The sequence below is a fragment of the Nycticebus coucang genome, chromosome 3, assembly GCF_027406575.1.
Source record: "Nycticebus coucang isolate mNycCou1 chromosome 3, mNycCou1.pri, whole genome shotgun sequence".
Classification (NCBI taxonomy): domain Eukaryota; kingdom Metazoa; phylum Chordata; class Mammalia; order Primates; family Lorisidae; genus Nycticebus; species Nycticebus coucang.
Genome location: NC_069782.1, coordinates 150,988,279 through 151,000,485, shown reverse-complemented (window position 1 = coordinate 151,000,485; position 12,207 = coordinate 150,988,279). Strand labels below are relative to the sequence as shown.

The 12,207-nt window shown below is 45.0% G+C and overlaps 1 protein-coding gene across 10 annotated transcripts in view; it reads right to left on the bottom strand.

Moving 5' to 3' along the window:
- The window catches only part of DMBT1 (deleted in malignant brain tumors 1), a 61,575-nt gene extending 51,269 nt beyond the window's left edge, over positions 1 to 10,306 (bottom strand). For 8 of the 10 annotated variants that reach the window (XM_053584736.1, XM_053584739.1, XM_053584741.1 and 5 more), the window contains exons 1-4: positions 10,206 to 10,306; positions 1,733 to 1,780; positions 1,310 to 1,357; positions 162 to 473 (exon numbers count right to left, since the gene is read on the bottom strand). In XM_053584736.1, the coding sequence (XP_053440711.1) occupies positions 162 to 473; positions 1,310 to 1,357; positions 1,733 to 1,780; positions 10,206 to 10,266 (469 nt within the window). In that variant the 5' untranslated portion in view covers positions 10,267 to 10,306. The remainder of the gene's footprint in view (positions 1 to 161; positions 474 to 1,309; positions 1,358 to 1,732; positions 1,781 to 10,205) is intronic. The other 2 variants (XM_053584744.1, XM_053584745.1) reach the window with 1 other exon arrangement.
- Between the last annotated feature and the right edge of the window lie 1,901 nt (positions 10,307 to 12,207).

The window sequence follows — 12,207 nt, the reverse complement described above, 5'->3', positions numbered from 1 at the left end:
TTCCCCTCAGCTAATAGAGAAGGAAACTGAAGCACTTAGAGGTATTTTCCGAGTTATTACTGTTATTTCCATGCTCCTGGAGAAACCCTGGTTTAGAGGGAATAGGAATAGTTACTCTTATGACTCTGCTACAAAATTGGTATTCTCTCTTTGAGGCCCACCTGAGCAGATGACACCAGCATCCTCATTGTGTCCACAGTTATGGGACAGCCAGCCGTTGTGGGGGCAGTTCCACAGGTGGGACTCATATCCTGAGCAGCGCACATCATCCAGGACAATAGACCCTGATCCCAGGCCGAACTGAGCATTTCCTGGGGCTGACACGGCCCAGCCACAGCCCAGCTGCCTGCAGACCACGGTGGCATCATTGGTGTCCCAGAAGTCGTCACACACAGTGCCCCAGGTGCCTTGGTACAGGACCTCTACCCGGCCCTGACACCGGTCACTTCCATTCACTAGCCTCACGGCCAAATCTAGAAAGAGGCACAAAGATTTCACTGCCCTGTCCCTTGTACAGGACAAGGTCTTGGGCTTTGGTGAGATCTAGAGCCCCACACAAATAAGCAAGGAACCTGAAAAGACCTGACATTCTGAAACACAGATTCCTCGGCATGTTTCAGCATTTGAACTTATTAATAAGCTCACCGGTCCTGACTCTGCAGTAGAATCTGACCAATCTTATGACTTGAAGGGCTTAATTTGTGGCATTGTTACCATCGGTTTTCACTCTGCCTACAGCCCAGCCTCTAAAGTCAGTTTCTGCCCATGGGAGCTCCTGTCCCTCCTACTGAAGTGCCGGGGTGAGCCCAGCACTGGGATGGAAATTTCTCCAGACAGGATCCACTGGGAATACAGAGCAACATTCCAGGGCTCAGCAGGACAGCTAGACTTGGTTCTAAAATGCCTGTCACTCTGTACTTCACAACTGCACCCCCGCAACATTTCTTCTCCCTCCCTCACACCCAAAGGTGAAATTGTTGGAAGCTTAATCACAGCCTTGGTTTTGAGCATTTCCTCACATGGGCACCTCAGTTCACATTCAAGGACTTTATATGTGTCATCTTAGCCATCTCCCTATGTAGAAACTGAGGTGCAGGAAGGTCACCCAAGATTCAACTGACTAGTAAGGGACCGGGAAAGGATTTGTACTCAGGCAGTTGTTCTTAACCACTGAACTCTTCTGCCTCCTAGTTTTTTTTTAGCATTGGAACTATTTGATCCAATTTATGGTCTGTAGTCTCATACAAATAAGCGCGCGTGCACACATACACAGGACTATACTGAGGAAATATGGAATTGAAGTCATTACCATTTGAAGCATTAACTGGGGCAGAGTTTCCAGCACTTGTTGCCAATTCTAGGAAAGAAGAGAAAAGATAAGAGATTATATCCAAAGGACCTCAGACCAATGCTGCTGTCCCCATGTACCTCTGCTGCCCTGGTGACTGGGCACCACCCTCACTGGACACCCAATGGGGCACCCTGGGATCAGGGGCAGCCACAGAGATCATAGGACAGACGTGAGTGGACAGAGGCAATCACAGAGGCTCACAGGGCCTGTCAGCTGGCAAGAAGAAGCGGGTGAAGGACTGAACCCAGGCAACTCATCACAGGGGGCCCTTCTTGTCCCACATTAACCCCCAGCAGGACTCTCGGCATCAGTCCTTCCTGAGTTCTTAGGGGTGGGCTTGAGCACCACAACCACCCAGCCCCAGGGTTTATATGAAGTTACCAGTTATCCTCCAAGCAGTTTCTGTGGGGTTTGCTGTTGTCGCTGTTGCTGAAAGTACAAAGAAACAAGGCCAAGTGAGAGGTCCTCTGAAAACAAGAGTTAAATCTGATACCCTTGTTAACCAGAGCAGGGGAGTGAGCTACGTCAGTCACACTTCCAAGGTCCACTGCGCTCGTCCCTCGGTAATGAATTCACTCAGTGCATGTGGAATAATCTCACATGAAGCATCAAAAGTCAGGGAAGAAGGAGAGAATTTATCCTATGATAATAAGGCTCACGGACTACGTGGGCAGCTGGTAATTGTTAATTTGATCTAGGCCTCAAAGGGGCACAGAGTGGGTGAGTGGGAACCTCAGAGGGGGCAACTCGGGAGCTTGGGAGAAGGGCAGCAGGAATCCAGAGAGAAGAGGCTATTTCAGCTCTACATGCAAGGAGGCCTAGACAGGGGTCAAGAGAAAATGCAGGAAAGAAGAGTTTGCCACACCCAGCTAAGTCTAAATTTCAGATAAACAGCAAATACTTTTTTAGTATAAGAACACCCCAAACATTGCATGGACACACACCAACAAATTATTTGTTTCCTATCTGAAATTCACACCCAGCATGTGTTTTTATTTTAGAAATCTAGCAGCTGTAGATGAAAGAGCAATAGACAGAACACTCTCTTACCCAATCTTGATTAGAGCCCATCCTCTATAAACTGGCGGGACATGGTGCGACTGGGCCAATTGCTACACACCTGACCACTTCTCCTCCATCCAACCACCTCCTATGATCATCCAGCGTCAGGGCTGGGGCCCAAACCTGATTAGCCCACTTGTTCTTGGCCTTAAATTGAACTAAATATTAAATAACTTAATGAAATATGGGTGTAAAAAGAAATAAGTCTTCCTATAAAGATATGGTGGGATGCTTTGGAAAGACTAAATAAACTCAGTCACTAAAAAGAAATCAGATGGGTGAGACAAAGATGAATAAACAGCAGGGGGTCGTGTGTGCTCATATTACTTTGTGAATCTTTTTAATTTCATGCTCCTCTTTAGAGAAACTAAAATCAGAGATTATAGGTGATGCATAATGAATGTGGATTATGCAAGAAAGACATTGCAGAAGTACAGAAAATCTCTACTGAGGGCGATGCCCACATCAACAAATTGGTAAGTCCAAGTGTGTTTATCGTATGTTTTAAGTTAGAACAAGAAGTTGAAAGTGTGTATGTGTCATATTTTATGATTCCCCATTTAAGCAACTTCTTTTTTTACATAGCCAGCCAACCTCTTGTCCTGGTCATGTTACAAAAGAGTTCTTCTAGAACTACGGTTCCCCAAGTAGGTTCTGTGGATCAGCAACAGCAGCCAGAACCTGGGAACATCTCAAAAATGTGATTTTTTGGGCCTCCCTCAGACTCAGGAGTCAGGAGCTTTGGAGGTGGTGCCCAATAACACAGGTTTTTGCAAGCACACCCAAGGATTCTCATGCACACTAAGGTTTGAAAAGCACCATTCCGTGACATTTGTAAAGGAAACTCTAGCCCCCATTTCAAGAGAGTGATAGGAAACAATTCAGTCCATAATCATTTATTGACCACCTACTGGATGCTCTTGCAGTAGGCAGGGAGAATACTGAGATTATACAATGCCTCGGCCAACCCTCAGAAATTTGCCCTCATGGGTGAGATATACATGAAAGACATTGGAGCATTGTGAGCTGAGGGCTCCAACTGCAGGATGCCCAGGGGTCCAGCAGACGGTCCCCATGATTAGACCTCATGTCAAGTAATTGCTGAGCTACACCAGGAAGGATGAGCTGACGGGAGCCAGGCACAGGGAGGATATGGGGTAAAGTGAGCACTGGGGAAGTAGAGAACTGAATCAGCTGCTCCTTCAAAATAACCTCCTAAGAATACAACGACAAAACCTGCCTAAAGCCTCTTGGCCATCTCTGAGCAGACAGAGATGAACCAGGTTTCCAGATGGAAACACCAAACATAGAAATGTCAATCACCAAACTTAATAATTCATAGGTTTAATATAATTCCCATCGACTAGTTTTTCTTTGATTGACCGGTGCTTTAAAAAAATAATTCTAAAGTATATCTGGAAAAATAAAAAGTACAAAACAAAACAGACAAATTTTTGAAAAATAAAAAATATGATGGGAAAGGATCAGGGCACCTGCATTCCCTGTGGCCCGGGTTCAAGGTCAAGCTCTGCACTTACTCTCTTTTTTTTTTTTGGCCGGGGCTGGGTTTGAATCCACCACCTCCGGGATATGGGGCCAGTGCCCTATTCCTTGAGCCACAGGAGCGGCCTGCACTTACTCTCTAAACATGAAGAAGTCAGTTAGCCTCATCACTCCTGGTGTCCTTCTCTGTATAAGGGCAATTACACTACGTCATCAGATTACTGTGATGTAGATGCATTCAAAAAGTATTATTAGCTCAAGAATCTTAAACATATAGTTATAAAAATTAAAATATAGGAAAGAATTAATTCAATTATTTGCTTTATATCAAAAAGCAAAATAAATGGCCAAGCACAATGGCTCGCACCTATATTCCCAGCACTCTGGGCTGCTGAAGCAGATGGAATGCTTCAGCTCAGGAGTTCAAGACCAGCCTGAAAAAGAACAAGACCCCATCTCTACTAAAAATAGAAAAATTAGCCAGTTACGTGGCGCATGCTGTAAACCCACCCACTGGGGAGAGGGACTGAGGCTAGAGGATTGTTCAAGCCCAAGAGTTTGAGGTTGCTGTGAACTATGACACTACAGCACTCTACCCAGGGTGACAGAATGAGACTCTTGTTTAACAAAAAAAAAAAAAAAAAGAGAGAGAGCAAAATAATTTTCATGACTTCAGAACTATTTTTAAATATTTAGTTACTAATGTCAAGACAAAAATAAGAAGCTAAGTACATGTTTATCAGCTTTCTGTTAGAAATTTCTAGGCTTAAAATCACAAAGGAAAACAGCAATAAATTAAATGACATAAAATATTAAATATTTTATAACGTATTCACAGAAGAAATCAAAATCCAAATGAAAAGGGGAACTGTTGAGAAAATATTTTTCACCAATGGCAAGTATAAATACCCCAATTAGAGAGAGAGTTAAAGATGTACGTGTAAGTCAGTAGAGATGGCATTAACTTTCAAAAAAAGTGGAGAAAAGACATAGAAAGACAATTCAAAGAAGAGGAACATCGATGGCTTTAAAATGTTCACCTTCACTAGAGGCAAAGAGATGAAAATTTAAATGACTATAAGTCATTTTTAGTCCAGCAATTCAGCCAAAGTTTTTGAACAATAATTTCAGAGCTGGTGAAAGTATAGAAATTGCTAATCTTGTTTTTTACTGGTAGGTAGGAACTGGTACATTCCTGGAAAATAAGTTATCTGTATGTTTTCAAAGCCTTAAGAACGGTCAACGTTTTGATTTAGTAACTCCACTTCTAATAACCCAGTCAAAGGAAATAATAATTTCTATAACATGGACAAAGGTTCATGGCCAAAGCTGATCTTCACAGGGCTACCCACTATAGAAAGGGAACTTAAAGAACCTCAGGGTTGAAAACTTGTAGATGGCATATTAAAATGGTTAGAATATAATGGTAAATTATACAAAGTGGTACATTAAACGGTATCACTCACATACATATAACTTGAAGGGAATATCCCACAATTTAGCAATGAAAATCTCAGGGACCAAGGTTGTGCTTTTTATTTTCTTCCTCTCCATTCTCCTCCAGTTCCTAGACTGTCTGCACTAGCTGTGCCCTAAAAGTTGTGGTTTGGAGTTGAAGGTGAGCCCTGGGTGGCAGTCAATGTGAGAAGCAGATTCTTTTAGGTTGGGAAGGAATTTTGGTTGTAGACTAAAGGCAGAGAACAAGGTTGGAAGAGAAATTGAAGATAAAGGGACAAAATAAGGCTAAACGATGAGAGGAAGCAAAGGACGAAGAGGAAGCAACGGGGCAAGATGAGAAGGCGAGGAGGAACTGGTTTGGGGGGTTTTTTTTAGGAAATGCCATTTGCCGGGCATTGCGCTAAGTGCTTTATGTGTAGTATCTCATTTTACTGTCGCCAAATCCTTTGTGGGCACATTATCCCACAAATCTCTTTTATAAATGAAAAATCCAAGGCTTAGAGGTGAAATGATTTGTCTACAGTCTAGTCCCACAGCTAGCGAGTAGCAAAAGTGGTATCTGAGGTCAAGTGCCTTGACCTCCAGGGTAAGTGTGTTATACAACTCCGCTGTGGTGCCTCAAAAATAATAAGGTTCCGTTTTAACTTGTCAAAAAAGCAAAACATTCTAAACCAGTTATACATGGTAACGGTGAGAATGTGGTTAACATTGTCCCTGATATATAGTGTTTAGCTCCCCTTAAAATATATATAAGGACATAGAAATATAGCTCAGGACCTGGCAGAGGCATGAAGTTGGTGGCTCACAGCCACACTCACTGCCTTGCCACCTGGGAGCCTGGTGCCTGGAGCCTTCGGCAGCTCCATCCTGGCCAGGGTGAGCCCGGTCTTCTGTCAGGTTCTTGGTGGTGCAAGCTACCAAGCTGGGTTCTAAGTGAGCAAAGCATGGTCAGGGACTTCCAGTAGAGCAGGACCCCTAAAAATATCTGCAGATAATTCGTACAAAAGTTAAGCTGAGGTGCTCTGGGGGAACGTAAGTGATATATATGTTCCACCCTCACATACAGACATATTCACATATAGGGATAGATCTCCTAGGACAGTACAGACTGTGTGTGTGTGAGTGCGCACCTGTGTGTCCACATGTGTGTCTCTGTGCGTCTGTGTCTGTTTGTATCTGGGTGTTTACTTGTCCATGTGTGTCTGCGTGTAATTGTGTGAGTGTGTTGCCCTGCCTTTGTGTGTTTGGGTGGTAAGTGTGTGTTTATATGAGCATGACTCTGTGCGTGAACACGTATCTGTGTTTGTGTGAGTTGTATGTCTGTGTGGGTATGGATGAGCGTGTGTCTGTGCGTGTGCACCTGCGGGTCCAGCCGTCTCTGTGTATCTGGCTCTGTATTTGTTCGTGTCTATCGGCGTGGTAACAAATGTGTCTGTGTGTTTGTGTGTCAAGGTCTATGTCTCTGTGTGAGTTGAGTACAAGCGTGTGTCTGTGTGTGTATCTGTGAGATATATGTCTGTGTGTATGTCTGTCCCTGTGTGAATGTGTGTCTGTGTGTATGTCTGTGTCACGGATTTGCCTCTGAATGAGTATGTGCCTTTACGATGGTGTGTCTGTGTGTCTCTGTGTGAGTGTCTGTGTATCTATACACAGATATATGTCTTTGAGTGTGCGTATGTGTACATATATCCCTGTGTGAGTCTGTGTGCATGTCTGCATCCGTGCATCTGTGTATGTGTGCACTTAGGAGTGAGTGTGTGTGTGTGTGTGTGTGTGTGTGTGAGAGAGAGAGAGCCTGTGCATCAGTGGAGCACAGACGTGCCTGGGACAGTGTCTGTGGATTTAAGCAGAGCAGCTGGATTCAGCCAGGGGAGGAGGAAGGGGCAGAGGAGAGTAAGAAGAGACTGTTCTCAATAGCAGTAGCGGGAACAGCAAGTGACAAATGACCGTGACCAGAGGCGCGCTACCGGAGATCAGGAGGCGAGACTTGCTTTGTATTACAAGCTGATGAGCTGCAGGCTGTCCTGGAAAACAGGCAGAAGAAGTAAGACCGGGGCAGAAAGCAGCAGGAAGCGTGTGGGGAGCTGAAACACAGCCGCGTTGTCCGGCAGGGTGTCGGGGGACACGGCCACAGGAAGCCGCGGGCGGGCGCGAGCACCGCCCGGGACGCCAGGCTGTGACGCCGGCGCGCGTCCGCGGGGGGCGCTGTTGGGTAGCGCTGGGCAGCGCCGGTCGCAGAGCGCGGCGGCCTGTGCGCGATAAAGGTGAGTTGGAGAAAGGAGGCTGTGCTGATCAGCGCTTAGATGTCTGCGTGGCGGCTGTTCAGGTGACCCAGAAAAGCTGCCCCCCCCGTGCAAGCGACATCCACATAGGAAATACCCTCACAATGCCTAAATGTCTCTCTCTTAAGGCATTAATCAAAAACACAGTTAAACTGCAGAAAGGGTAAGTCTGAGGATTAACAATCTGCCAGGAACCAGTTTACAAGCAATTATTACATTCTCATTTGGCAAAACATTTGCCTTGAAGAAGGAGAGGGAGGGAAGTTAAGTTTAAAAATGGGGGAGGGTAGCTATATTAGTTTCTCAGAAAAGTAGCAGATACTGCAGAGAGTTCCTGTATACCCCTGCCTCAATCTCCCCTAAATACTGACATCTTAACGTTTGAGTGGCGCAGAGGTCACAGCTTACAAACTTTCACTGGTATGCTCCTGCTAAGTGCATACTCCAGGCTTTACTTGGATTTCACCAGACTTTTCTTTTCTGTTCCAGGATGGATTCTAAGATAACACATTACATCTAAGAAGTTACATGTGGATAAAACCTAAAAACGTCTAGAATAGTAACACTGGATGGTTCCAAGTCCCCTTCTCTGTGCCAGACACTGTGCCATGACCTAATTCCTCCTCAACCCTGTGGTTAGAATATACCCCCTTTACTAAGAAGTAAACTGAGTCTTGTGGAGGCTGCACAGTCGGTAAGTGCAATTACCCACAGCTCTTATCCTCCAGTACAGACCTGGGCATGATCAGAGCTGACAGGAGCTCCCACCACTTGATCCCCCAGCACGAATCTCCACTGCAGGGCCCATCTTCTTAGCCAAGGGGCCCACACTGCTACCTGAATGCTAGCAAACCTCGACCCATGTTTAAATCCTGGCCCAGCCACTCATCACTTGCTGCCTGTCGGACAAGCCACATAACCCTTCTCAGCCTCAGTTTTCCTATTTGAGATTAATTGAACCTAACTTTTGGGTTATCAGCATATTTAAATAAGAGAATATAGCTCCACTCTGTGGAGAGTTCATTCCTGTAAACACAGGCATGCACGTGTGTGTGGTGTGTGTGTGTGTGTGCGTGCACGCACGCACGCATATGTAAATGCATACACCTAGCATCATGGTAAAACTACAAACTCCCTCAACCCAAGAGCTCTGTGGCCTTTTCCCGCTTTGTAGATAAAGACAGGGCAATTCGCCCCGTCTTTCAGGGGCTCATGTCACCCACCCACAGCCCATCTGGAGGGTTAACTTTGTACCAGTGAAGTTGCGCTGAGACGCTGCCTCCCAGCTTCAAACAGTCTTGATGTCCCCAGACCACCTAGAGCTGGTACTCCCCAAGGTCCTCTGACAGGAAGGGAAGGAGGCGTCCTCGGCCAGCCTCTCCACACACACTTGTCACCTGCTATGGGCCTGAGAGCTCAGTTTGAGATGTCGCTTTCATGAAAGCAGTCTCCCAAATAAACCTTCATCTGCAGAGCTTCCCCCCCGGAGCTTTGGAGGACAGCGAGAGCTCTGGAAAAATCAGGCAGTTTTTACCCTGCAATCCATGAATCTAGCAAAAGGTGACGCCAACAAAAGAAAAAAATGGGAGTGGGGTTGAAAGAGAAGAAGGAAGAAATGGAGGAAGGGAAAGAAAGGAGGAAGAAAGAGAAAGGAGAGGGAAGGATGGACAAAGAAGGGAAGAAGGGAGGGAGGTTAAGGAGATAGCAGATGCCAGGAAGGTGAGAGAGAGAGAGAGAGATGGGGAGACAGAGAAAGACATACAGAGAAGACAGAGACAGAGAGAGGGGACGGGAGATAGAGACAGAGAGAGACAGAGCCAGAGGGATGCAGCGACAGAAAGACAGAAACCGAGAGAGAACAGGCTGTCCGGGGACTCGTCTGATTTACTTAGTGCCTCAGTAAAATGATACAGAGGTGCTGCAATCACAGTGAGTTGCCAATGGCTTGTTCATGCTCATCCCTCAATAGTCTAAGAACACCCAGCCACGCTAGAATGACTGAGCCTCTCATGGTCTAAAGTAGTGTATGACAGGTACAGACTCGGGATCTCAAAGATCTTGTCCATGCTGCTACTCAACTAATGTTTGCTGAGCAAAATTAGGTTTTCAAGGCAGACACACCTGCAGAAAGAAGTCACGTAATGAGTATTTACAGAGGGAATCTTCACTGCCCACTTTCAAAGTGCACAAAATTATGTGTTTCACCAATTACAGCTAGGTTTGACGTCCTTTTACTAATACACACACACTTTTTCTAAACTTCAAGGATTTTTCTAAGACCAACCAATCATTTCCATAGCTGAATGATTTACTGAAAACACTGGCATGATGATTAGCTTTTTCTAACTGCAACCATTTGTATTTCTCACCCAAAAAAACAAAACAAAGAGCCATTCCTTCTAAATACATGAAAACAGTCACAATTATCAGCAAATAACTGCTCCACCCTTGATCCAAAACTTCCCTTGGAATGGCAAATAGTAGATAGAATTTATCACCTTTGGGCTTGCAGGAGTGAAATTAATGAATATAAAAATCAGACAAAATACCTGTAGTTAGAACTTGACCCAGTAAAAGACATATTTCAAGGATGACTGTGGAGATCCCCATTTTGCTGGGTTCTTCTCAATTGAATAAAAGCTTCCCTGGCATTTATAGGTTACTAGCTAAAAGGAGGTGTGTCCTCCAGGGTGGTACATTTCTCCTGTTGCCATAAATCAAGATAGAGGAACTTTGCTAACAGTCAGTGGCTAATCTGTGGGAACAACTTAGTTGTATTTGATTGATTGCCATATGAACAACCTGGCTATGGCCCAAGTGCAAAAGCTCTGACATTAGTATACAATTTCCAGCTTCCTTCTAGGTGAACCTTGAAGATTCTGAAGAGCTTCCTCAATGTGGATTTGATATTAATCTTGGAAAGTTTGAATTAACATGTGAGGAATCTGCCCCCAAATTTGGGTCAGAGCAGGATGTGGCCTGCTAGGCAAATACAGGACAGGTGCCAAGGGGGAAAGCATTTCTTTGGGATGGTTTGTCCTGCCAGGCCATCCTCTCATAGGCCCCTGTACATATAACCTCACCATGGAGTGACAAGCATGACATTAGCACAGATATGACCAGAGGGTGGAAGGCATCAGTGACGATTCCATGAAAACCATGGCCCACACTAGCTTTGGCCACTGTCTTCAGGGTCTCACACTAATTTCTTAACACAGGAGCTGAGAAATAGGTGACGTCAACCTGAACCATCTCCAACCATTTCACACAGTTTTGATTTCCTGCCTTAGAGTTTGGCGAACCCACAATACCTACCTCCGCCTACCTACTGTGCACACAACCCCTCTCCTCAGTTTGTTATGTAAATATCACTTCACTCTTTCAGATCCTCTGTTTTCATCACCAGACTGTGATAATCCCCTGAGTCTCCCAAGAAGGTTCTGACATTTATTTTTATCAAGATATTCTTGGAGCTTGGTAACTCCTGGTGAGAAGCAGACAGCTTTGCAGGACTTCCCTCAATTATCTTGGCTTGGATAATCAGTGTCCTACCTTTCAGTTGAGACACTAAGGTTGCTGGGTGACACTTTGGCTTCCTTGTCGTGTGCTGTTAATAGGTAGTTTCTGTGCTTCGTACCAGAAGGACACCAGGAACCCACACCCTGTGTTAGCCACCAGCATTTAGAGCTAGAAGGTTGCATTTGGCTTCATCTAGATAAAAGTTACATTTAAGCTTTGGTTTCTTTTTTAATCCTACAGCTCCTCCTGTCATTCAAAGTTCCACTTCCCCTCTCAGGAGAACAGGTACGTTTTCACAGACTAAGCTCAATGAATTTCATTCTCCTGCTGTCAGTCCCAGACTTGATAAGCCCCAGGTGATGAGAAAATAAGGCTAGACATCTGCCAGGGATGCTCAAGACCAAACACATACTGGACTCATCTGATAAGGGGATTATGACCATTTGATTCGTGGAGTACTGGGCTGAGAATGATTATGAAGCTGGGTCTGGAATCACCAAAGAGCATGGTGATAGATTAGTAGTGTCTGCCATGAGCACAGCAGGGGAGAGTGCTGTGGTGATAGATTATTAATGTCTGCCCTGAGCACAGCAAGGGAGAGTGCTGTGGTGATAGATTATTAATGTCTGCCCTGAGCACAGCAAGGGAGAGTGCTGTGGTTATAGATTATTAATGTCTGCCCTGAGCACAGCAAGGGAGAGTGCTGTGGTGACAGACTAGTAGTGTCTGCCTTGGGCACAGAAGGGGAGAGGTCTGTGGTGATAGATTAATAATGTCTTCCCCAACACAGAAGAAGAGTATGGTAAGAATACTAAATATCTGTGTATGAGAAGGGTTCAGAAGTATTCTTCCCACACAAAAGTATGCTGTCTGGTCTTGGAGATAGACCTGCATGATGACAATCACAGGACACAGCAGGGGGAGGTCAGTATTAATGCTAGTTGCTATGAGAGCATACAGAAAAAGCATCTAAATCAAATAGGCAGTTTCTCAGAGAAGATGGTGCCTAAACAGAGTCTTAAAATATAAGCA